Genomic DNA, 26,472 nt, shown 5'->3' on the forward strand with positions numbered 1-26,472 from the left:
GTCTTCGCATCAATGTTAAGGGAAAATACTGATTGGTTCCATGCCAATTTTTCATTTACTTATGATGTTTAGCCTGGTGGAAGGGGCTGGATATGTCTAATTCTTTGCGTGTAGGTATGGAAAATGTTCCTATTTTGAATGGTCCTACTCAAAAGCATTGCAGCATTTTTAAGTTGGGTAATTAAAGCCGTTTGCTGTTAAGGTCCAGGCCCAGGTCTTCCTCCCCGCCCCCATTCTGTTGTCCATTAAGCTAGCTATGCATCTCCTCCTCTGTTTGTTAGCCTCATCAAAGCTCTGCATGTCCATGTCCATAGCAAACATGTCACATGTACCCTTCTGCAAATGGTGAGTGACTGCCTGCGGTTAGCATACTGAGTGACGTCCTTGGTTGAACCCAGTGAAGTATGGGGCTGAATTGGCAGAGGAGATTAATAAAATATTGAAACAGGCAACTGGCCTGAATGGAGCGGCAAACAGAAGAATGATGTGCATGGCATTGTTGTTACCCAGAGTATCGTCAAGCACGCTGAGTGAACCTGGTTTGCTGGTCTACAACTAGCAGCCTTATAGACCCAAATTTACTTTTTGGTTGTTCATTTTCTGAAGGGGCGCTGATGATGTTACAGTTGCAGAAGATTAGATTGTCATGACTGCTATTTGATTCCAGGCCCTGTGGGTGCAGCACTGCACTGGTAATCAGTACTTCATTTGGATGCACCACCCAAGAGCCCCTTGGTTTTTTCTTTCAATATCCATTTTACACAAAGGTATATATTCCTAAAGCCTTCAATGGAAATAGGCCTTGAGTCAACACTGTGCCACTCACATTGATATTGCTAAAGTCTGCCCTCTCTAAAACATTGGACCACAAACCAATGGCTGATGTCCACAGTACAGGTAGCATAGCAGAATACAGTCACTGGTCAGAAAAGAGGCACTTACCAATCAACTGTTAAGCTGTAGGTTGCCTTACACTTGAAGCTTGAGGACAATTCTATAGTGTTGACTCAATTCTGCCTCTCCCAAGATACAAAACAGGAAAACTATTGTCAGCCCAGATTCTGAGCATTGCCTTGGCCTTAGGGCTCACTCAGTACTCAAGGCTCCTTAACTTACTGTGCTACTTGGGAGACTTATAAAGACTTCATGAAGCGTCATAATAGTATATTTATGAATCATTCAAGTGCAAAGGCAGTGCTTCATTGAAGCTTACATAATACACGTGATGTAAAATGCTAATCTTAAATGCAAAATAACATGGAGTGTCACTTGACTTAAAGTCAAACTTCCGACCTAATTCCTGTACAAAAGCTTTGAATGATTTATCAAGATGTTAAGCCTTGGTAATGAAGACTGTACTTGCTTTGCGAACACTTTCGGAATATGTGCTTAGTGCAAAGTCCAAAGTGTGTTCTGAACTATTTAGCCATTTAATGTCCACATAATGTGCTCATTGAATATCAATCACTGTGTGAATTATGGCATGTTAAAAAACAGAAGGATTGCTATAGTGCCAGGGTCATTCTTGATGTTAACTGCATTTCTGCAGCGTTCAGATGGTTGGATATTTTCAAAGTCGTCCATCGGGCTGCTGACCTCGGTGACATGCCTCCATACGGCGCGCAAATCAAACTGATTTCCCACTAGCTGAGGGATTAGTGATGTCTGTGTCTTTGCAGGTGCAGCAGGAGGTTTGGGTGTGTGGGGGAGTGGGGGGTGTGAGGGGGGTCAGCAGCGATTAACCTTGCACCCTCTGAGAGGAACCGGCAAGGTTATCCGTCTCCTTTTAAACCACCTCCCATGGCAAACCGGTCGGCGGTCCGCGCCACAATTAACTGTTCTGTTTCTTTTTTTCCTCTCCCTCTTTTCCCTTTTTTGAAAAAGAACCAAAACTGCTCTGTTTGAAACTGATGGGGAATTAAAAGAAACAGGCACTAATAATAGCGTGCGATTCTCCCAGCCCATCTGTCTTGAAAGACACCAGAATGCCTGGCGCCTGCCCCTCACCGACGGCGAAGGTCCGCGGTGGGCTTCCCGTACCAGCGCCGCGCGTTGTCCAGAATACAAAGGAGACCCATGCGGGAGTTTGACCACATTCAGCGGCCCAGTTGTATTACAATGTAGGTTAATGTGGCCAGCTGCTGCTGTTGCTTAGGTGTACTGTAGGGAACGCCCCATCGCAGAGGACAGTACGGACACGATCTTAAAGGTGGCACCCCCTAGAGGGAACTAGAGGTCCAATCATGTGCATGAGGCTAAGAATCAGAGCAAGTGAGACATTGGCGTTTTAGGAGCGCAATGGTTATTCCCCAAAGTACTGAACTTGGGTAATTGTTATCTTTCATTCCAAGATTTTGCTGTTTTATTAAAAGATAAGGGCTTGGCACACCAATTCAAGATGAATGGGCAAGGACAAAGAGACCCAAAGAGGTGCCCTGGAACGTTAAGCCCTGGACCTATTTGCATCACCTATTTGACAGTGGCTGCAGACTAACGCACTGTTGCTAGGGGTTAACTGCCCTCATGATCTTGTTCAATTCCCTATTAAAGGTCATTAACGGTTGTCTATTCAATGCTTATACCGTGCTGATACAGCAGTCATTTTCTTTTTTTTATGGAGTCAATCAGTCATTTGTGTGCATTACGTTTGATTAAACTAGCACAGGGATGATTGCTACTTTAAAATTTGTAACTGGAACACGTGGGCTCCTAATGTGTAGATCCTAGTGTGCCTCGTACAGTATTTCAACATTTCACTGTCAGAATCCCTGTATTCTACCTGATTGGATCTTTATTCAAATTGGATCTTTGAATACGAGCCTCCTGCCGAGAAAGCAAGCTGCTGGGTTGCTCACTTGCTAAAAGCGCTGCTTGCAGCGCATTAGTGAGCAGTGAGCACCATGGTCTCGGATCGAATCCGGCCTGTGCCAGTGCCAACTGTGCCCGGCCGTCTTGCAGAGCCAGTGCAGAATTGGTCTTGCATTGCCCAAGAGATATATGGTAGGGATTAGGTTGCTGTGATTATTGTTAGATGATTATTGGGTCTCCTCCACCCCTGCTCTGTGCATGCGCGGGTTGTGGTTGTGGTGTGAAAAGAAGCAGCTGGCTGGCGTTGCATGTTTCGGAAGATTGGAGATGCCATATTAATTTATAATGGCTAGCAGCTTTCTGTAGATTTTTTTACAACATGAAAATCATTAATTTGCTTTGACCTTCACTTTGTCTGAGAAATTAGCTCAGTCTCTATTATCCATTTGTCTGAAAATGTTTTTGAGAACCTAGTCGTATTCCAAAACAATGCTTCCATCTCCTTCATGTGCTCATTGTGTCTAACAAAGTGTCATATCCAGAATTGCACAACTGCATGTTAAACAAGCTCCTTTTTTAGGTTTATTGATGTTCTGGGATCATCTGTAGGTTGTACACCAAGGTGATTGGCAATTGCTCTCCTAGAGAGGGTGTGCGATGATTACTCATTTAATCATTACTCATTTACTACAAAACTACATTTTATCTGCTAGGCCTCTTTTACATGCTTTATTTTGTATTGGTCTATTAAATAGTAAAATACCAATAATGATTTGTCTTTAACCTTTGACTTGTGAAAAATGCAACTGTTATTTTTTTCTAATGGAAACACAACTGGGAAAAAACATTATTTTGGTGGATTGCTGAGCTGAGCTGCTTCTCAAACTGTTCAGGAAGAAAAAGAACACAAGTCAAAGTCAAAGGATGAATGTTGATTGAATCCAGGTCATTGTGCAATGCAATCGGCATTCTATAAAAGTGTCAAATCAATTTTCTGACACCAGTACCCAGATGGGCTGTTATTATAAAAAGTAATAGGAAACAGAAATGAAAAAGTTGAAATATTTGGTGTAAAAGAAAAAAACAGTGATTAATTAAATGTTGAATGCTTGTATTAAATACGTGCATGAATACAGGTTAAAAAAACTCACAGATGGCTGAACATTTGGTGTAGTTTCAGCTAGGAAGATTCTTTTAAAGTTTTATTTTTTTCAAGACTGTGCCGTGGTCCAGACACCGTCTGCATACTGAGCATATGGACAAGAGTACAGTCTTCCTGTGTCTGAGTTATAACTCTGCCAGTGCCCAGACTGCCAGCCAGAAATACAAAGAATAGGCCAGTCCATCACGGAGTTACTGGATAAAAGAAAAACATTAAAAATGCATTTTTTTTACACATTTTAACAGGCATCAAAGCCAATGATGCTATGCTTTGGCAAAGATCGCTTGCTGTTCTGCCATTTCCCTGGAGCTGTTTTGATTGGTCGCTGCGAGGTGTTTAAGGGGGATTATGAGGTGTAAAATGAGCTTTGGATGCATCACCCCAAGGGCAAGATTTCAAACAGAAGACACCACAGATGTTTCCTGAAAATCTTTGTTTTGTATAGTTAAATCAAAGGGTAGAGAGTAAATATGAAGAGTGAGCTGCAAACTGATTACCTGTTATATTTTGAATATAATTTAAATGGATCTGACTGGTAATCATTCTATAGTGTGTCTCTAGCATCGGGAGTCTAGTGTTTTTCCTTTCTCTTATTCTAGTATCCATCTCAGCACCTAATAACATTCTAATGCAATGCATCTAATGGCTGAATCACGTAACGTAATGTGTTTTTGGAAAAATAAGCATGTGCAGGTTCCTGTGAAAGAGATCAAGAGTCATGAAGGTTACTGTAAATATAAGAATATGAGGAGGCATTTCCCTTATTTAAATTCAAAATAAAACATCTGGTACAAAGCATTCTGGGATAGAGGAGGCCAAATGGTCACAGTCAATGTCTATCCAGCTCTTAGCTATTCTTTAGATTCAGTGATGAATTACAGTAAAGACGGCTTTCCTGCATGCTGGGAGTGTTAATTTTGGCATTGCTCAGTAGAGTGGTCTTTGGAGCTATAAAAATGTGTGCTAGTGGAATTGTCAGAAGAGTTATTTTACATGACATCCCTTCAACAGAGTAAACTGCAGACTGATATTGTTGCATACAGATAGACCCGAGCATCCATTGCCATGAAAAAAAGGCTCTTCACAGTTCCATAGGGAGCAGCTGGTCTGAATGCTGTTGCAATGGGTGCATATGCCTTTTTGATCTTGCAACCTCTGAGTAGCCAGGCTTGCAGGCTGTATGATGTACAGCCGTTAGTGAAATTCACAAGCAACCCTTTAACACTTTTATATGCATCATAAACAAATTCCTGAAAGCTTCTTCCTTGTGAATTTTATCACTGGTGCCCATTCCATCTGGTTTACCATCTTCAACCTGGAACTGCATAGAGATCCCTGTTCTATGTCTCGCCTGAGTTTATTAGATTTAGCAATTATCTTACTGGTTTTCTATCGCAAAACATGCCTCATCTATACCACTGCACTTGAGTGTACTGGGGCGGCATGGTGGTGCTGTGGGCAGCACTGTCACCTCACAGCAAGAAGTTGGGTTTTAATACTGGCCTGGGCCTCCTCGTGTCTGCGGGTACTCTGGTTTCCTTGCACAGTGCAAAGACATGCAGATAGGCTCATTGGAGACTCCAAATTGCCCATAGGTATGCGTGTGTGTGTGAATGGTGAGTGAATGGTGTGTGTGCCCTGGATTAGATTGGCGGCCTGTCCAGGGTGTATTCCTATCTCACGCCCAATGCACGCTGGGATAGGCTCCAGCCCCCCATGCGACCAGGATATAGAAGATGGATGGATGGAGTGTTCTGTGTGTAGAGAGTAATATATTTCTGTGAGCCTGATAATATTAAGAAGAATGTGACAAGTTTTTAAAAAATATATGTCATATCATGTTGGGAACAGCCACTCTTGATTATCAAGCTGTGTCGAGTCGAGTCGAGTAAGTTGAATGGGAGGAGCTGAATTGAAGTGAGTGGGAGGCATTCATTTGAGTGGGAGGAGCCTGGAGATGTAGTGCATTTGGAAGGAGGAAGAGGCGAAGGGAACCAGTCATGTAGAGTTCCCACATAGCTTCATCTTCCCTGAATTAATGTAGATCCAAGAACCAGCCAAGTGAAACTTCAGCCTGGAATCAGTTCAAATTGAGCTGAAGATGAAGTGTACTCCTCTGAAGGATAGATATTGGGGACTCTGTTCTATGCCAATGTGACTGTTGAAAGGATTTCTACTGTATTAGTATCCGCTATTGAGACATATTTGCTATTTCTCCAGAGTGCAGTTGTTCAGATTTTGTTGCTCTTGTAACATGCGTTCAATGCAATTCTTCTTAGCCTTGGTTGCTCTGGAATGATGACTCTGCCAAAAAAAAGTTTATTACTTTATATCAAAAGGAATATTGTCAATATATAGATAAATAATAATAATAATTAGCAGCAACAATGAAGGGGCCAAACATTACTGTGGCTCTATGCAACCAATTCCGTGAGTTGCCCAATTTAGATCCATTATTGTAATATTCCCCCTAAAATTTTGTTTAAATTTATGCTTTAGTTTTGGAGTAATAGCCATTTAAGCTTGTTTTTGGTATAGCTTCCCCAAGTGCCTCCCAGCCCTCATGGTTGCAGATAAATGGTCACCCATTATGGCCCTTTCACCACCAAATTTGTTGATATATTTCAGCCACTTAGGATCTTTTACTGCAGTGGTCCACAAAAACTTTGGTTGAAATAACTGCCTTCCTTGCAGAGTAATTGGCACATAAAAAATTTAATTTATGGTACTCAGTTGATGATGCATGCCAAATTTTGTGGAGATATGTTCAGCGGTCTAGAGGAGGATGTTTATAATGCATTTTTAAAAAGATTCTTAATGTTGGAAAATCCAATATGATAGAAACCGATGAGGGTGGTGCTAGTGTGATTTATCTCAGAATCACCTAAGGATCATGGAAAAATGAAGAATGATGATTCTAGGCCAAATAGTTCAAAAGTTGTGGGCAAAAATTGAACTTTGGCCTATTGGTGGTGCTAGACAGGTGGATGAAGACCCCAAACTTGGTGTCTGTATATGTTGGCCTGTCCTCTATCAATGTGCCAGACTTCTCAAACATCCACCAAGTGGTTCTATGGGCTGCCATAGATTCTCATGGCAGAAACTATGATAGTGAAAAGCTCTAACAATTATAATAGGTGCCTGAGTACTGTTGGTGCTTGGCCCCTAAAAGAATTGTTTATATTAATAATCATCATGATTATAATCTGACAGATGGTGATGATCATCTAAATGGGAATTTTAGCTGACTACATGGCTTCTCCTCCCTTTTGCAATTTTGCTGCAATTGATGTTTACGTTTTACTGAGATAAGGTAGCACTGTGCACAAGGTTTTAAGATAAAGCCAGTTATTTTTTTTAAAAGTACAAAAATGGGTCAAAAGCTCCATCAAGGAGAAGTGAGAAGTGGCCCATTCTGAGCGGCAGTAAAATGATTAGAATCTTCCACATTCCACGTTCATCAGATGAACACAGCATGCAGCTGTTCATTCCGCCAGTGTGTGGGCAGGCTTGTCGAGGCTTGAGTGACAGTAATGCATGTAATGTATTGAGGAGCAACTGTGGGAATCGGTATTGATCACACCGTGGGAAGGTGTGAGTCACATGGTCAGAGTAAGAAATGTGTCACTCTCCTGGCTCTCAGAAGTGCCAACAAGATTTTGCTTGCCGTGTGAATTGGTTTCTCATTACAAATCCATAATCTGCCTACCTGCAGTAAAACTCTTGTGATGCAGTGCTGATGGTCCACTATATTGAAAATATAGAGTATATTAAGTTTCATCGCTGTAATGATTATTTAACTCTTGTACAGAATACATAATTACCCAATTATGTGTATTTATTGACATTTTATCATGTCAAAAATTTTATATATACCTATACCTGACATATATACCTATATGTCACACGCCAGCGTGACACCCCTGGGAGGGAGATGCGGCAGTGCCGGGGAACACCATTGATTGGCTTAGAGAGAGAGAGAGAGCGCACCCATACAAACACAAAATAAAATAAATGACCCGCTTCACCCGTCCCCCTCACGGGTTCCAGGCATAAACAATAAACTAAAACAACAAGCTAAAATAGCGAAGACAAAAGAAAGTAAAACAGCGTGACCACTTTCCAGTGTGCCACCTGTAGCTGGCCCACTTTCCAGCCGGACTAGCTCCTCTAACTTCTCAGTGGCGGGTTACTTTCTTTTTCTTTTCTGCTTGGACAAAGCTCCAAAATAAAACAAACCGCAAATCATAAACGCACTCTCAGTGTGAGCTCCCAGTCTTGGCCTCGAACTGTGAAGAGCAGCACACCTTTAAGCACCTGGGCTGATTAGCCAACGCAACCCAGGTGCATGTGCTCTCTCCACCGGCCGGCTCAGCTGAGACCAATTTACTTCTCTGGCGGACCAAATGCCAAACTATATTAACTGCATTTAAAGAAAAACAAAACACGAAATGCCTCAAATTAATATGTTGATTAATGTGTTGGTAAATTTATAGGTAGCACTGTTAATCAGCATTTTCAAAAATAGTAGAACTCCAGTGATACTAACCTCTGTTGAACACGAACTGAAAAAGGTATGAAACCGGAAGTAGCATAAGCAGTTGCATCTCATCAAGCTCCTAATTATCACTGATTTATAGAGGCCAGCATTAAACCAAAAAAAGTCATACTTTCAATGAAAAAAAAAAACTCTAAATACTATCAAACTTATACAACAAGGCTTGGTTGCTAAAGAATGCAGTATGGGAAAGTAATAAGTGTTACATGTAAAGAAGGACCAGAACAACATCCATGTGGAGAAAAAAATAAATGAATTTTCTAATGAGAACCTGATTAGCACTGGTTTGATTACCACTTAATAACTTAACCTAAGGCTTAGAGTTACATTGTATTTGGACATCACTTTCCAGGTTCTGACCATTTCAGTTCCACTTATCCCTTAATCTCTTCTGTAGTATGAACAGAGCCTGGAATGTACTGTGTTTATCTCATTCATATTCAAAATTCAACTATTACCTTTCCACACTTGACATTTTAAAGGGTTTAGCAAAGCATTCTGAGATGTTTGTACAGTAAAGCATTTTGCCTTACAGGAGTACTAGCACTGTCATTTATCAGAGGACCATCCTTTCAATTGTGAAGTAAATTAATATGTGATGTATGAGTGCTTGCTCTATAAAATAAAGCATTACACAATATTATTGGTAAAGTGGAACCATATTGTATCAATTGTATTGGCAATTATGAAATTTCCTGGCAGACGAATGCCAACCCTACCTGTCTATGAACAACTTTCTTCTTGGTTCCTTGAAAAAAGAATGGCCCTTTTTCTGTGTATAATTAATTTTGTGGTTGGATGATATTCCTTTGTGTCTTTCTTTGCCTTTCAAATCTCAGAAAGTAAAATTTGATTTGATGCTGCGTATGGGGTAATTCGTGGTGGAGGAGCTCACAACGGTAAAATAGGCCACACTTATGGGAGCAAGCTGGGGGACAAACAGCTCTGAAAGTCTTAAATCTCCCAGCATTCAATATCTTATCACTCTGATCTAAGCATGATACGTTTTTTATTATTCATAACCTTTAGGCTGTTAAGTATAAAATAGCACATTCTAATTTGTGACCTGTTTCTGTGACTCGCTTGTTTTCTAGAGTGAAAAGGGTAAAATACCTTTCACAATGGCGCAACAGCAGAGCTTCACTATGTTTGAACCTGCTGCTCTCAGGTGTAGAATGTCCAATTCTGCACTACCCTTCCATGACTGGAACAGACATGCATGACAAAAGAAATTCAATTTTTTTTCAAATACTACGAACAATTAAACTTGTACCTTTAAAGGCAAGTTAATGCAGAAACAGTCTAATCCCCACCAAGCATTCCATAGCTTTCACACATAGTTATCTGTGACCTGAATAGATTCAGGTGTCAAGGAGTCTATCAGAAATGAGCTTTTACTTGTAGAAGAGTATCTGTCCTCCTGATTAAAATGAGCTTTCAGCTAGCTCTCAACATGTAGGGAATGCAGCGATATATCCCCAAACTACTGTGCATGCTCCAGGTACCTGCTTTATGAAACACTACAACAGGCAGGTACGTAAAGTCCATGGGTGGGCATCAGACAATGCCAGTCACAGGTTGCCACTCCCAGTGAATAGAAACGGACAGCCTAAGCGTTACTACTGGGCCTGCAAAGAGGGTTACATTACCCACTAGCAAGCTAGCTTCTAAAAGAAAATCTAGGTTTATGTGTTTAGTTCCGTTTACTTTACTGCTTACGTTCTACTAAAAAGAAAATGCTGCTTCAGTGGGGCAAATTGCATGGGTTAGCACAGCTTCGATTTGAATAACTGTGATTTATGCAGTAGACTCAAAGCAAGCTATTTCAGACACGGTCAAGACTCGTGCAATATTTGGTTGTCATAATGATAAATCCAGAAAGGACATAAGTTTTTATAGAATGCTGGTGTTGAGAGCAGATAGGGAGGAGATGACAGTGTTAAGACAGGCAAGGAGAAACGCATGGTTGATCTTCATTGACATTCCCTCATTGGAGAGCTGATATGGATATTCTCCACATGTATGCATTTCAATGAATTATCTGATAAAAATAACACGGTTGTCTCTTGTTCTTTCATTGCTGTCTTTTGTTGCTTTTCTGAGTGACACATCAACAGCAAAATGACCTGCATGACTTGTCATTTTAGTGGAATAAAGACAGAAGTAGCCTATGTAGGTTTGAAAAATAAATTTGCACTATTACCAGTTCTGCTGCCAGTTAAAAACTAAATGTTTTCAATGTTTTTAGTAATTTAATGTGTTGTTGCACTGTTTATAAGGTCTGGGTCAGGTAGGTCCATTCACATTGTCATTCTACTGCAAGCATGGACTTAAATATTTTCAGTAAACAGTTTGTCAAGTCTCTGTGTTATTATTTTTAAAACACATGTACCTGATGCTTCACATGCTTCTTGAGAAGCCATCACACCAACACCTATAGCTAAATAGTCTCATGTTTCTTGTAGGTGGTTATGCACAAACGTAATTTACGCAATTGCACGTAATTTAATTTGCTGAAATCTCCATACCATGCTGTCCTTTGTAGAACTAATTTTATCTTGCATGTAGGCTTACAGTCTCTGGATGAGAGTCTTAAGTATTTATCAAATGTAATTAATTATAGTCGGCAACATGACTTCAGCTAGATTGATTTGTACAGTTAACCCACTGCAAAAAACACAAACATGCACTTTAATTATAACACATCACTGCCAGTAATAAATATATCAAAGTAATATGTTGATGGTAGTCTACATGTGGCTATATAATGTGTGTATGGTAAATGGCATACTGGTAGTAATATGATGTTGGAACGTAGAAATGGCATGTTATTGTCATATTGTTACTTAGCATTGCTTATTGTGGAAAACACAACTAGTTGCCTAATAAGATAACGTTAGCAAATTTGAGACTGTTTCCTTAAAATGTGGAATGGTGAAGCTTACTAGCTTGCAATATAATTAAGAATAGTACACATTTTGTGTGTGTGCTGTTGATGTGTATAGTGTTGGGTTTGGTGGACTTTTTTTTCTGTGATTTCACCGCAGTCTGTGGTCTAGCCTGCTAATATGCTCCTGTATCTGTACTATGGATACGTCTGTGTTCCCCACCTCATCAAGGACAATGGAGTCTAGCCAAAAAAGAGCCACAGAGAGCACAAGTCCCATGCTAGCTCGCAAGCTAATACTCTTTACAGTTGGAACAGTAGCTCCCACCTAACGCCCCTCTCACCTATGTTGGCGGTATCTCCAAATTCAAATGACCCACCACCCATTGTAGTTCTTCAAAAATGAGGGAAGTGTAGAGGTGTACATCATTATGATGTATTGCTATACTAAAATTTGCACTGTTCCCTGCCAATATCTCTTGCTTTGGCCAGTCACAGAGAGAATCAGTTACACCTTGATCTGTTAGATGAGATAAAAAATATTGTTTTGCGGTGGAATTTCCCTTAATGACTGGAGTATACATTAAAAAGCCAGGGGCGGAAGTTTGCCCTCTCTGTCCTTCCTAAACACGTTGCAGTGTCATATTAATGGTAGCTCAAGGCAAGACTCTTGAGTGCAACATTACAGTAGCTTTTCTGTAGTAACTCATTGAAAATGGAGTGAAAAGACTTAACTGCATTTTCTTCCAATGATGTGAATGAAGCCATGAACAAAGACTATATTTTGAGACCTCTGGGTTGATGAACCCCGATCCCCCAGAGGAAGAAATGACCTGTGCTGTGGGCCCAAGGAGGTGAACTCTGTCCACGTGTAATGATTCTGTGATGCCCACCGAAAACAAGTTACGCTGCGTGCATTAATATATGAATTATTGATGGGTTCTTTTCGCTTTGTTTGCTATGCGTCCTCACAGTGTAGTGGCATGCCCTTACCTGAATGCACACCAGGCAATAAATCCAACGTGGGACACTGGTGCTGTTTCCAATGATAAAGAATGTGGTCGGCTATGTTTGCACTTTACAGAAAAGAAAAGATAGAGAAAATGATGGTTGTGGTTGACATTTCTTAAAAGAGCAGGCAGAGGAAAAATAAAAGTGAATGAATAAACAAAAACCAGAAGGTGCAACTTTAGTCATGGAAAAAAGTGAGTTTATTGATTTTTAGAGGTACGTAGAAGCACACAGTGACTTGGCTTAAACCTACTCTCGGGTGTGCATAATACATTGTCTCAGCTTTCTTCAGGAAGCCATTCGGTTGCCATTAGTCAGCAATCAGGAATTTATGTACCAGGACATGTCAAATATGTTCACTATACTCCCAGTGTACTGAACAGTGATATATGTACAGTAGCTGGCTTATTTCCCAGTTGTGCTCATCATGTTGGCGTTAATTTGTTACTTTCACTTTCTTTTGTTCCTTGCTTCCAAAAAGATTTCGCAAAGGGTTAGCTCATACAAGTTGCCTTTAAAATCACACACGGTGTTTGTTTGAAACATGTATGTGGTATTTTAACATTGCACTGGTCTTTTCTTTCTCCTGATTGGTCTGTTTTGTGTGTTGAGGTATGTGGAAAAGAAAAGGAGTTGAATTGAACACAAGCACAAGTAATTCTCTTTCAGCCCAGAAGCAGAGAAGCTCTCTTTGCTACAGGTGTTGTAGTCTGTATTTCCCGGTCACTTGTCTCCCCAGTACTGTCTCTGTGTCTGTGTTCCCTGAGCTGCTTCACTCCCCTGTACTTGTGTGATTTCACTATTCGGGTGGTTCCGGGTTTTCGTGGTTTCCCCCCTTCTTTCCAGTCTCGCTTTACTTTCTTCCTGCTGATTTCTAGTTTTACTAATTTCTACTAATCCTTACTAACTTATAGATTGTAAAGTACTAACCTCGCTAATATACTAACATGTGAATATTACTAATGGACTAACACACACTAGTTTTGGGTTTTTGATAGTTTAGATCACTATACTAATACATTAACCAGTCTCCCCTTTTCCATGCTGCGCTGTAGCTCCGCCCCTTTTCTTTCTAGCCTGCTCTAACGCTGAGTTCTGCAATTGCCTGCACCTGTCTCTTGCGCTAACTGCACCTCTCTCTCTCTGCACGTGTTTACCTGCTAAACCCAGGCCGTCTGTTATCATTGTTGTCTATGTGATTCCAGTCCGCGTTTTGTCAGTCCCCTGTCATTTAATTAGTTATCCTAATGTTCTTCACCTGGATGTTGTTTGTTACTCCGCCCTCACTCACGTAACCCCTCCTTGATTGTTACCTTCCCCAGTGTATAAATGTCAGTCTTTTCCACCATGTCCCTGTCAGAACGTTGATCATATTCATTGTGCCGATTATTTGTAAGCCTTTGTTTATTGAGATTCTTGCGACACCCCTTTGCCCGACTTCGAGTTTGCCTGCCCCTTTTGGTTTTGTTTGATCTGGTTCGACCTTCGCTTTTCTTTGACTTCTCTTTTGCCTGCCCCTTTGTACCTTCGCTATTTCTGATCTCCTGGTTTTTGACTTTTTGCCTGTCTTTTTACTTTTCTTTTGGAAACTCGATTCTGTACCGCACTCTCTCTGATCACCTGGCTTCGAACTTCGCACTGATTAAAGACAACGTTTTTTGGATTTCCCTGGTCTGCGTGTGGGTCCTTACACAGAACATCACAACAGGACTCACCACTTTAACTGTAGAATGTGCACGTTTAAACAAAATTGTGATCAAACCTCGCCTGCTGTAATGGCAGAAGCCCACACACAACAGAGCATAGCCTGGGATTGCTTTGAGTAATTATAGAATGTGTACTGTAACTTTTAATTCCAGTGCCTTTTATTATGCAACACTTTCTATGTATGGTCTTTCGTAACATTACATTGCATTACGGGCATTTCGCAGATGCTCTTATCCAGGGTGACTTACACAACTTTTTTTACATAGCATTTATATTTCATCCATTTCTTATTTTTTGTTTGTTCAAGGCTTTTATTTCTTAAATTTGCTTTACTACAGAATTTGATGATGTCATCCAGATGCACTGCTGCTGAACTGTTTTCTGCTTCTATTATTTTGATGGTAGGATGTCCTTTGGAGGGCTGACTTGGTGCCTTATTGTGCTTTTGTTTGGTGTGCTATTTTTTTCTTTTAAAGGAAAACCAATTATTTCATAAATTGAGTGCCATGGCTGCAGTGATGATTTGTAGGACCCACAGACATAGAACCCATACTGATTTGCTTGGATTTAGATGTGATTCTGCCATTTCAATTACACAAATTTTAAAGTTACAAAGGAACTCTATACAAAAAATGCCCTTCAGCACAGTGATCAGGTTTGCTTTATTTTTCACCACGGATGTTAGTGAATATCGTTGTTTTTAAATGTTTAAATGCTGTTATCACTGCAATGATTGACCTTTGAATTATGACATTAGAAGTAATGGCATGAGCTGGTCCAGAACTTATCAGATGATGTGTGGTGAAATAGTATTAGCATTATATATTGACCAAATCATAATTTTATCTCGTCCACTGTTTGTCTCTACCTGCCTCTTACTCAAGACCACAGCGAAAGGCTGAATGCTCAATCAAGGATTCATTCAATCTGATCTTGACAGCTGGAGTGATGAGTAGCCACCTCGTGGCCCTCTCAGAGAAGGGTCCCCAACTCTATATTAGATTTGAATGGCTTTATAAGTGCAGTCACTGTACTGTACTCTGGGATGAATTGAATCAAACCGCAATGCATTGTGGGTCTATTTTCCTTCGGTATACATAAAGAAAATAGTCTGAGAAATGGAAATGTATAAACAATATTTATATATATAATGAACTCCATAATGTTTGGGACAAATCTTTTTTTTCTTCTTGATTTGCCTCACACCAGTATTTTTGATTTGTAATCAAACTATTCACATGCGGATAAAGCTTTTATTAAAAGGTAGTTTTATACATTTTGATTTCATCATGTAGAAATTACAGCACAAATACCTCACCAGATTTATCAGAAACACCTGTGAAGCCATTTGTCTCAAACATGATGGTGCTCTGAAATGGGGGACTATGTATGAAATGCACTGTAATTTCTACATGGTGAAACCAAAATGCATACAAATACTCTTAAATAAAAGCTGAGAATTCTGCACTTTAACTACATGTAAATGGTTTGATTACAAATCTTAAATTGTATATTATATATTATATATTGCATATTGTATATATGTACTGCGATAGATTGGCGACCTGTCCGGGGTTCATTCCTGCCTCTTGCCCAGTGCACATTGGGATAGGCTCCAGCACCCCCCGTGACCCTGACCAGGAATAAGCGGGTATAGATAATGGATGGATGTATTTTTGTAGTGCCCTCCATAATGTTTTGGGCAAGGACAGATTTTTTTTCTTGATTTGCCTCCGTTGATTTGTACTCCAAATTTTTATTTATTTAATCAAAACAAGTAATCAAGGAAGTCACAGGTGGTTAAAGTGCAGATCCTCAGCTTTTATTAAAGGGTATTTTTATACATTTTGGTTTAATCATGTAGAAATTACAGCACTGGGGCCTCCAGCGGCGTAGCCCATAGAGCGCTTTCCACATGCTCATTGCGAGCCGCGACGTCAGCGGTTCGAGTCCGACCGCCAACATTTGTCGCATGTCTCTCCTTCTCTCTCCTCCTAGTTCATCCTGTCTGTCTACACTGTCCTCTCTAATAAAGCTGAAAAAAGCCCCCCCCTCCCCCCCCCCAAAAAAAGAAAGAAATTACAGCACTATATCTTACAAAGATATATCAAATGTAAAGAAAATTACTGAAGGGCATACTGAATGTACTGCTTATCTTGAGGAATGCATTTGAAAATACATTGAAGTATGCTTTGATACAGGATTAAAGTGGCTCTGTTGTGTAAATAGGTCCCCGCTAATAGGTCTTCTCTTGGTTTCGGTGGCAGGTTTTGATGACCGGGACACAGATCTCTTCCTGTGTGCCACCAACACTTGCAAGTTTGATGGGGAATGTTTGAGAATTGGGGACACCGTGACGTGCATCTGCGACTTCAAGGTAAGAACTCGGTTTTCGCTGGCCTCAACCTGTCGAAACGCAAAGTCAATGTTTTCCTGCTGCGCCCCGGAGGTAACAATAAAAACAGAGGAGGCTGTCTCCCGGAGAGAAGCGTCTAATAAAGTCTAATGACTATTTTTCTTTTTTATCGTGGGTTCTCAGCTTAAAGAGAATGTGTTACTGTCTCCCCGCTGAAGAATGTAACGAAGAGACTCGCAATCTCCCCAGGAGAGTTATTTGTCTCCTGGGGCGGGTACACTAGTGCCAGCACTCAGGTAAATAACATTACCTGTCTGTTAGGGTCCGTTTCCTTGATGTCTCTCCTTTTTTTTGGACAAAGCTCTCACTTGTGCAGCTTGGGCTGGAGGTCACGCCGGTTTGATTTCAGCTGTAATGAAATTGGGGGGCCATGGGGGGGGGGGGGCTCCAGTAAGGAGCATGCTCCGGTCTGACGTAAACGCTCCCTCGCCTGCAAACCTAATCGCGCTTCGCCTTCATCCCATTAAGCGCAGTAATTCATCAAATATGATCAAGTTACTGCCTCTGCCCATTGGCTGAGTCCACCAGCCCCCCGGTTCCCATAATGCACCGTAACGCACTGTAACGCGCCAGAGAGGAAATGGGTTTGGAGCTTGGGGGATGAGGGGAAGCAGCTCAGCCTTGGCAGTTGGCAGGATGCTATCGATCAGTTCGCCTCCTCCCGAGGATGATCCGTGAGAATCAAGCCCTCAGTGGGGCTCGCTACGGCACGCCCAACATCCCCATTCCAACTGGACCCGGGCCCGTATTCGTAAAGGGTCTCAGAGGACTGATCTAAGATCAGGTTTCCCTGGCTACATCCTAACCTTATCCTTAAAGAGCTGAAAGGAAAAACTGATCCCAATTCAGCACTCCTGTTCTGAGGCACTTTAAATGCCCTGAATGGCACCATGGAGGGCACACACAGAAACAGGAAGTGGTAATAGGCCTTTTCCTGTTGCCACTGAGGGACCCTGGCCCCACGCATCATTTTGTCAGGACAGAAATGTATTAGCATCATGTTAGTGAGGGAGGGTCTTGGACGCCTTGTGTGCTGAATAAGTTAAAGATACTACTGCAAAAAAAATAATAAGCAGAGACAGAAAGAAAATTCAGGGTCAGATCCACTGTAGACAACATGATATGACAGTTCCAGTGGAAAATGTGTTACAGTATATTTTATTATACATATTATTATGTTATATAAATCATTAGGTGGACTTGCAAGGATAGAAAATTGATCAAGGATAGAACAGTAGAAGCCTACCACAGATTTTACTAGTTCTTAATATTTGGTTTGTATCTTGCAAATAAGGGCACACACAGCATTTCTGAGGTTCATGATTTACACCTAACTCCACAATGCAACTTAGGGCTTGTTGTGAAACAGTATTTGAAATATTGTTCCCTACCATGAATGCATGAGGCAATTAAAATGTGGCTCATCAATTTTGCTTTTATTCTACATAAATGTGCTGAGTGTAGGAGTATGTGTGTTTCCGAATAAATCCTTGAAATTAAATAAACTGTAATTTTAAATATAAATATTAGTATGTAAATTGCTTATAGGGTACCCAATTTCACTTTCGTCCCTATACATTCACACAATTTCTAAATACATTTCAAAGTATCTTCAAATATTCAAATACATGGTATTTGTAGGTAATGTATTTTAAAATATATCTAAAATGATAACAAATGAAAACTGCCTAAAAAGGGCAGTGTTTCTATGCTGGCCATTTAGAGTCCGTCTAGAGGTCTTTTTTTGGATTTTGGTCTTCGTTGCCTTCTCTGGGTGCGCATGCTCAGATGCTCAGATGCGGGTGTCCCCAATATTTGGCCAGGTCACCGCGCACAACTGAGGGGACGGAACGAGGCCTGCAGTAACCTCATTGGCCGAGCTCCCGAGCAGGAAGGCGGAAGCGGACGGAGTGGCTTGGCCCTGGCACAGCGATATGCCCGTGGGCCTGGCACAGCGATGTGCCCGTGCCACTCGCACAGCGGGAGCAGAATGAGGGCCCTGTACGGGGGCAGAGGGCAGGGTTCGAGCTCACTGGCGCATAACTGGCGGTCAAGTAGCTGGGCTGTCAGGTAGAGCACTGCGGTTGTTCCTCAAGCATCCTCAATTTCTTGCCCTCCAAAATGATTTACACCATTGATAAAGGTGTGCAAAGAAAGATGTATAAATTAGCAATGCATAAAATGAGTTAAATTATTTCCCTATGACATATTATAAAATATTATTTTATACTAGTAAAGGTTCTCATAGTATAAAATTTTGTTGAACGAGTGTGTCACAATTGCTCACACCCATAATACTTAAAAAAAAAAAAACGGATTAATAGTGGTACTAGGGTACTGTATTGTGGCCTCTGATGGCTTTCTGTGTCACTGGAGTATAATTATGAGTAACGCATTTATGAAATCATGTGTCATCCACCACCACAGGGAAATGAACTCTCAGACCTTCACAATTCTGGAGATTGCCAGGAAAAAAGAAAAGATGCCAGAAACAACATCTGTTGAGGGCAATTAATAAAAATAAGCAAGTGGAATTTTCTAAACAGCGTTGGAACGTATAGTCAGATGAGACAGAAATGAAGCTTATAGTTTTGCATTGGCCATCTCAGTCTCCAGACTCGAGCCTGATTCAAAATTTGCTGTTTGAATTGAAGATGGCAGTCCACAAATTTAGACTGAAGAGGCAATGGATCTTGAAAAATTGTGTATGGAGGAGCTCACCCCCATGGGTTCATAAAACACAACTTAAGACCACTCAGTAGTATTATCCTAAAAGAAGGCTGCACTGAAACAGATCCTGAGGTAGGATCTGAAGACAGTGATGAGAAAAATATTTCTTTTTTCATTTTATTTTAATTTTTTTGTATAAATTCAGAAAAGTCATTTTGGTTGATTCTATTGAATCATTAGTGTAGAATATTTTCTACATTTCAGAATTAAAGCATAGTTCACTAGTTGTTTTTTTGTCTCTTTGATACAGTCATTTTGGTCACCTCTATCATTTGTGTGAATACTTTTTGGAAAGTAATGAAAATCTGTAAAGAAAATGTCCTTTAATTTGTGAAAGTACTGGGCTGTTGCTCCCTGAGGATAACACCTTCGCCCGGAACTCCACATATCCTGAACTAATGATGTAGCTATTCCTTTGAAAAAAAGGAAGAAAAAAATCTGTCCAGGGATTTGTGACTGTCAGATCCATACCAGATAAATTGAGTGAGAATCAGCGGAGTTAACACCATGGAGACAAACGAAAGAATTAATCCTTTCATCCACCCACTAATCAAGAATTGCCAGCCCGTGTCCGAAAGAGTGCAGCGCTCTCTTGGCCAGCAGCTGTCTGCTCTCATTGAAAAAGAACGGATGAAAATGGTACTTTTGTAATTAATGATTCAACAGTTTGATTTGGTGTGTCTTGGGCTCGGTTTTATATTATTATCCATTTATATATTTAAGTACGTTTTGATGTTTGTGTTTGACTGATTTATGAGCATTCAAGGGATAATTTCTGTCTCTTGTGTCAGTGCATGTGTGTATGTGTGTGTGTGTGTGTGCAGCTGAGCATCATAGTGTGTGTTGCATGTTTTTGAGTGTGCACGTTTGCTGTTGTTTTAGTTAATGCATGCATACACATTCTGAATTGTGTATATGTAGCTGCATACATATGCTGTTTTGGGCTAACGGGTGTTTGCGCGCGTGCATGTTCGTATGTATAACCTGGTTGTGTACGTGGGACAGTGTAGAAAAGGATGTTGCTTTGAAAGAGTAATATGACAGAAATCCAGAATGACATCACCGCGCAGCTGCTTGAAAGAAAACTTTCTTCACTATAACAGCATCTCCTTCAAAGGAGACAGGGATATCTATAGCGTTTTTCTCCCCCCCACTTCCCTTTCATCCTTACTCTTGAGTTTGAGACCGGCCCTATTCGCACCAAATCGGCGAACCACAGAGGGCGTTCTTCACTCCCTGCCATTTCCCACGCAGGTGAACCCCCGTCGCCGCAACCTGTTCTCAGATCTGTCCTGGAGCGTCTTTCCTGACTCACTGTGGTGATTAAAGGTCCCATGGCACTCAAGGCAAATGGTAGTGGGGGTGGTTCCCCAGCGTACTGGCCAACTTCTCAATCCGGCTCTCCCAATCTAGCCACCTAATTATCCCCAAGTTTAATTGGCTGAATCATTTTAATTTCCTGCCTCCCCGCTGCAGGCAATGTGTAATCAGTGTTCTAGTGCAAAATGGAACATCACCCAGGTGATAGATAAATGCAATTTCTTTATTATTATTATTATTATTATTATTATTATTATTATTATTATTATCCATCCATCCATCATCTACACCTGCTTATCCTGGGCAGGGTCACAGGGGGTGGTGGAACCTTTCCCAGCATGCATTGGGCGAGAGGCAGGAATACAACCTGGACAAGCTATTATTATTATTATTATTATTATTATTAGAGATACATAGCTGTAATGTTTCACAGCTTCCAGTAGGGCTGAGATCACACCTTCGATCACTGTAACATATGATCGTTTATAAAAAGGGACAAAGATTGTAGTTTTTTCCCTATCTGTATTCACGACAGATAACCATAAAACCCCCCTGCATGGAATAACAGCTAATGAATTGATATTATTCATTTTCCTGGCTGAATGTTCCGATGAATGCTGATCTCTTTTCTGTGAGTCATCGCTTCAGCAGAAAGATTTTTTTTTGCCCAGTGCTTGAGGGATGATGGGAGCGCCAGGTTGAATTATTCCAATTAGAAATCTTTGGGAGCGGAAGTTTCCTCACATGCGGAGTTTCTGGCGACGTGATCCCCAGTTGGGAAGCGGGGCCTGTGGCGGTCACAGCAGCAGTCTGCAGCGTTGCCCCTCAGCTCCGGCACATGAAACGTCCCTCAGCGAGCAGGCAGCTGAATCCCAGGAGACGGAGCTGGGGGATGTTTGTACTCTCACCCGTTGCTTCTTTTCACAGCTGGGCTTCATAAGCAGTTTGAAACCCTCTGATTCACAACGATGCCCTTCTTTACGTGCTGCCGAGCTGGTAATTGGTTTGTTTGCCAGCGAGGCTGCAAAACAACCAACACTCTTTCCCCTTGTGTCTGAACTGAACAAACATGATGGAGGTCCTCGCTCTGTCTCATGAACACACAAACACACACACACACTTGCACACTCCTGCCCGCCCATCACCCTTTCCAGGTGAACAGATGTGCCGGTCTACTGTGTATAATAGAGAAGGCAATCAGCATCTGCATAGCAACAACTCTATTACCCCCTTGTTACCAGTCCACTGGAGGTTTCTTGCTGTCTAGCATTCAGAAGGGCAAGTTGGAGAAAAGCACACACACTTTCAGTATACACACATACAGCACACAGTTGAACACACACAGACCCTCTCAAATGGTTATACTGTTATGTGACCATGGTAAATGTGAATATGGTACACATGTAAAAATGTAAATACACACAAATACACAGACACACATCCATGGACACAAGCATGCACACACGCATGCACACGCACACACTTATGCCCAAAATGCCTATTTTTGGGTATTCCATTAATTGAAAGCTGTAAAACATCTGCTTTGATCATCTCCTGGTGCATTCTGGGTACTGAGACAGCCCTCATCTGTGGTGATATACAGGTGCAGCCAACAGCATGAGGCTGTCCATGTCTCAGATATGTCATCTTGCTCACCTACCCTGCTACACGAGGGGATATGTTGCTGACAACCAGGGCTGTGAATGGCTTTATATGATGTAAGCTACCACCATCACCAAACAGTGCCCAGTGAAACTCCACAGCACAGTATAGGAGACAAAGGACTGTATGCCGTTATTACCTACCTTCATCCAGGACCATGTCTGTGGCCATATCTTCCCATGTTATCTGTTTACTGTGCTGGACAAACACAGTGCACCAACTCTGTTTAAGCGTCTCAGTCAGTGGATCCCTGGAAATGCCCCACAAGGAAATTAAACCTGCAGCCTCCTGTTTACATGGTTGGCTCCTTAAACACTAGGATCAGCAGTGAACAGACTGGGATTTCCTGTTTATCTGCGCATTTGGTGTTTGGAAGCAGTGGTGCACTGAGGAGCTGAATATGTGTGAGGTCAAGTGGGTGCGGAGCCCTGTATGACACTATAAACCGAGCGCTGCGCTCCAATTGGGTGATTTTAACGAGCTGCTGCAGTTTTTTTATTGCCTCTGAATGATCACTGCTTCATAAGAGGAAAAAAGGACTGCTTTCTCCTCTTAGCACTAGGAGGATTCATTTTGCACGTGTGTACTATTTTAACGGGTACGGTTGCTCCGTGCTGGGTAAATTGTGTATAGTATGCTTGTATGCATGTAGGTTGTGTGTTTTGTGTGTGTGTGTGTGTGTGTTAGGGAGAGAGAGGCATTGTTCAAATACGCCAACGGCCCTCCTGCACATTGATGCACACCACTGAGACTACGACGGCACCAGCCCTGATCTCAAAACACTCTGGGAAAAGCCACACCCAAGCCTGATAGGGTCACATCCCCTGGTCCAGATGTTTTCCTGGCAGGCACCAAATCAGAGAGCAAATCAACAAGCAGGGGCGAGAGCTATCGCTGTGCAGATGACCTGCGCTCCTACCATTTTTTTGAGGGGGCACAGTGTGCCTCTCTCAGAAGGAGTGTCCGATCCTACAAATTCATTTTGTGCCACCAGCCGGACGTTACATAAGGTCCTCTCATTGTCCTGCGCGTCGGCTTTCGAAAGCTTCTCCCTTTGGCAAATCGGCACGGACAAATGAGGTCGGGGACTGACGTGGAAAACAAAGCTGTCTCTCTCCCAGGGCTGGTGGTGGTGGTGGTGGTGGGGGGGGGGGTCATGTTGCACGATAATGACTCGGGGAGGGGGCGGCCGCTAGTGAGCGTGGGCAGAGGGCCGAGGTGCCGTGGATTGAGCGGTTCGGCGAGTGTAGGTGTCCGGTCCACTCTCCAGCCGAGAGGTGACATTTTCCCTCTGAAACTTCATTTTCCTTTTAACGTTTTGCATACGGCTGCAGCCCCTCAAACAGCATCAGTTGCAGGTCCAGCCTCTGTGTCTCCAAACCAAGAACCACAGCAGCCCCTGCAGGCCGTAGAGGGAACTACAGGCAAAAACCAGCAATCTCACAGACACAGACACAGATACAGACAAGAGAATGCTCAGTATCAGGTTTCGATGTTAAGCTATAGTAATTTCAAGTTTCTATGTTGCGATTTGGTCATCATGTAATTTAACCATGTCATTTAACCATGAAGAACAGGGTAAGGAAATATCTTTCAATCTTTATTAATTTTCCATGCTCTGTCGAAGGAGTGTACCTCCCGATTCAGGAATTTCTGTCCTAATCTCTTTATTTCATTATGGATATCCACATCTTTGTTATGAGATGACAAGACATTTTGATCATTTGATGAGTGCTGGCACTACACACTGCCATCGTATTAGGGATCTATTATTATTATTATTATTATTATTATTATTATTATTTTAATAAAATCTTCTATCCATACATGCATGGTAGCCATGCAGTATTGTGTTAGGATGCCAGTTTCAGACTTGGCCACACTTGTTCTGTGAGCCTGTCTTCAAACTTGCCAACTTGTTTCCAAAGCAATTAAATTAGCCCTCTGTTTTCTTCTTGCGACGGAAGTCCCTGAGCTAGCAGGCAGGCGTGCGCAGAGAATCAGCAGGGAGTGGGGAGCCGGGGTGGAGGCTGCCGTGTGGCAGGAAGGGAGGTTTGCGGGGGTGGGGAGCGAGCAGGTTGGCGGTACATGGCCGAGCTGTATGGCACACGCTCAAGCCCACTTTGTAATCGCTGCCAATTTGAGGGATTAGGCTTTTCCGGTGAGGGGGGAGCAAGGGGCCGTCTTCTTTGTGCTGGGCTGAGAGGTGGGCGCTTTTGCTGAAAGGAGTGGGAATGGAGGCAAACGGCTGCCCCCTGCCATTGCTGGTGTTTGATAACCTGGGAGCGAGCTGCTAGTGCTCAGGGGAGTGCCCCTTTTATGGAACATGAGCTCTGTGTGACCTACAGGCTCGCAGACAAGAACTCTTTCTCTGTGTTGCATCACATTTGAAATCTTGGCCTTTTTTAAAGGAAGAGAGGTAGAAACACTGACAGTGTATTCTTTGCTCTCTCTCTCTCTCTCTCTCTCTCTCTCTCTTGCTCTCTCTTGCTCTCTCTCTCTCTTTCTCTAATGTCTCCGCCTGCTCTTTTGATCAGTAGCCAGTTGGCCGTCAGGGGCCCTGCATTATGTTACCCCTCAGCTGGTAAAAACAGACGCAAAATTGATTACAGTTCTGAGATCAATGTGTGAGGACACTCCCTCACGCCGTAATTCAGCCAATCTCCAGAATTATAGCATGTGGGGGCACTTTTCCCTTCGGATAATCTCTTTCCTCTGAACGCACCTGAGCAGAGATGAGTTCAGGAGTGCAGATGTTTCCGTCTGGGTCCACGATCAATGCGCAGCTATTTTCATTGTCTGATTGGACGTTTATTTCCATCCCCTCACTTGTTTTACCCTGGGGGTGGGGGGTGGGGGGACGCTTTGAAACTGTAGCAGGGGGTGAAGGAAGAAAGAGAGATTGCATGAGATGACAGAGGTTTTATAAGTTGCTTTGGGGCAATTGTCGTGGTCAGGGCATTTCTCCTGACTAAATAAAGGGTGCCGTTTCCCAGCATGCATTTCTGCTCCACAGGGGGCCTAATGCCAATGCTGCAGGGCTTGGGAGACGCTCATCGCTCAGGGTCCTGCAGTTATGTGTTCTGGGTCGATTGATCACCTCTCCTTTAACGTCTTCCCAAAAATAACTGTGTAGCTGTGCTGTGCCAATCATTGGACAGAGAAAGATGGACCTTCCCCAACTTCAGCATTGCCCATCTCTCAAGTCCGGACCCCCAGCTTCCAACAGCGGAGTAGACTGCATGGGTAGTACACACAGATATGCTCTGTTTTCAGTATAGTGTTTCTAAAATGTTCAATCAAATTTGGGATTTAGAAGAGGAGGTGGAACTGATTTGGTTCACCGAGGTTCAAGGTTCTACAGCCTGAAAACCATAATGGCCTCCCGAAATTACAGATATGAAAGGTGATACGGTAAATAGGCAAGACCAGAGCAGGATTCCTCTTTCTGAATTCATGAATTCCAGATGGGAAATGGTTCCTGAGTGCCCTTGCTAGTTGAGAGGACTTAGTCAGCTGTGATTGGAGTCTGGCCTGTGGCAGGTAAGCCAATAGAATCTAACAGCTTTTTAATGTCAACTTGCAAGACTGGCCAGTCTTTATGTCTTCAAGGAAGTATTACAGTAATATTTTAAAAAATACACATTAACTTTTAAATAATATAAAATACATTCATATACTAATGAACTAATAGTCACAAAGAAATGAACATTCACTGATATACTGCAATTCTGCACCTGTGTGATACTATAATGAGTGATGTTTGTTGGGAGGTAAAGGGAGGTTAAAAAAAAAAAATTAGTCCTGTATGTAAACTTGCAAGTGTAATTATATTTTTGCTTCAACTGTTTCATTACATTATTAATATAATGGGTAGCCACCGTTATCTAATGCAGCTAGCATTCACATATCCATTTATACAGCTGGACATATTTGCTGGTATTAAAGTAAGCTGAAGTGATTCAGTGTGAAGTACCTTGTTCAAGGTGCAAGGGCAGTGCCCTGTTTGACATTTGTGTCAGAATCATTGTTCCTTAAGTGCTAAATCTCACTGCGTCTCACAGCATTTCTCACTTTCCTGATGCACTCGGTAATCTCAGCAAGGATGCTGGGTGCATTCAGGAGGCAGGGAGTGTCAGAACATCCTACAGCGAGCATGATGGGAGATTAAGTCCAGAGCTTGACATTCTTGTGTGTGTTTGAGGAAACAG

At 42.0% G+C, this 26,472-nt stretch overlaps 1 protein-coding gene across 1 annotated transcript in view; it reads left to right on the top strand.

The window, feature by feature from the left end:
• tmeff2a (transmembrane protein with EGF-like and two follistatin-like domains 2a) overlaps positions 1-26,472 on the top strand; it is an 84,256-nt gene that overhangs the window by 6,909 nt on the left and 50,875 nt on the right. The window contains exon 2 of the mRNA XM_064310202.1: positions 16,401-16,510. Coding sequence (XP_064166272.1) covers positions 16,401-16,510 — 110 coding nt within the window. The remainder of the gene's footprint in view (positions 1-16,400; positions 16,511-26,472) is intronic.

Source organism: Anguilla rostrata, chromosome 15 (genome assembly GCF_018555375.3).
Source record: "Anguilla rostrata isolate EN2019 chromosome 15, ASM1855537v3, whole genome shotgun sequence".
In the NCBI taxonomy this organism is placed as follows: Eukaryota; Metazoa; Chordata; class Actinopteri; order Anguilliformes; family Anguillidae; genus Anguilla; species Anguilla rostrata.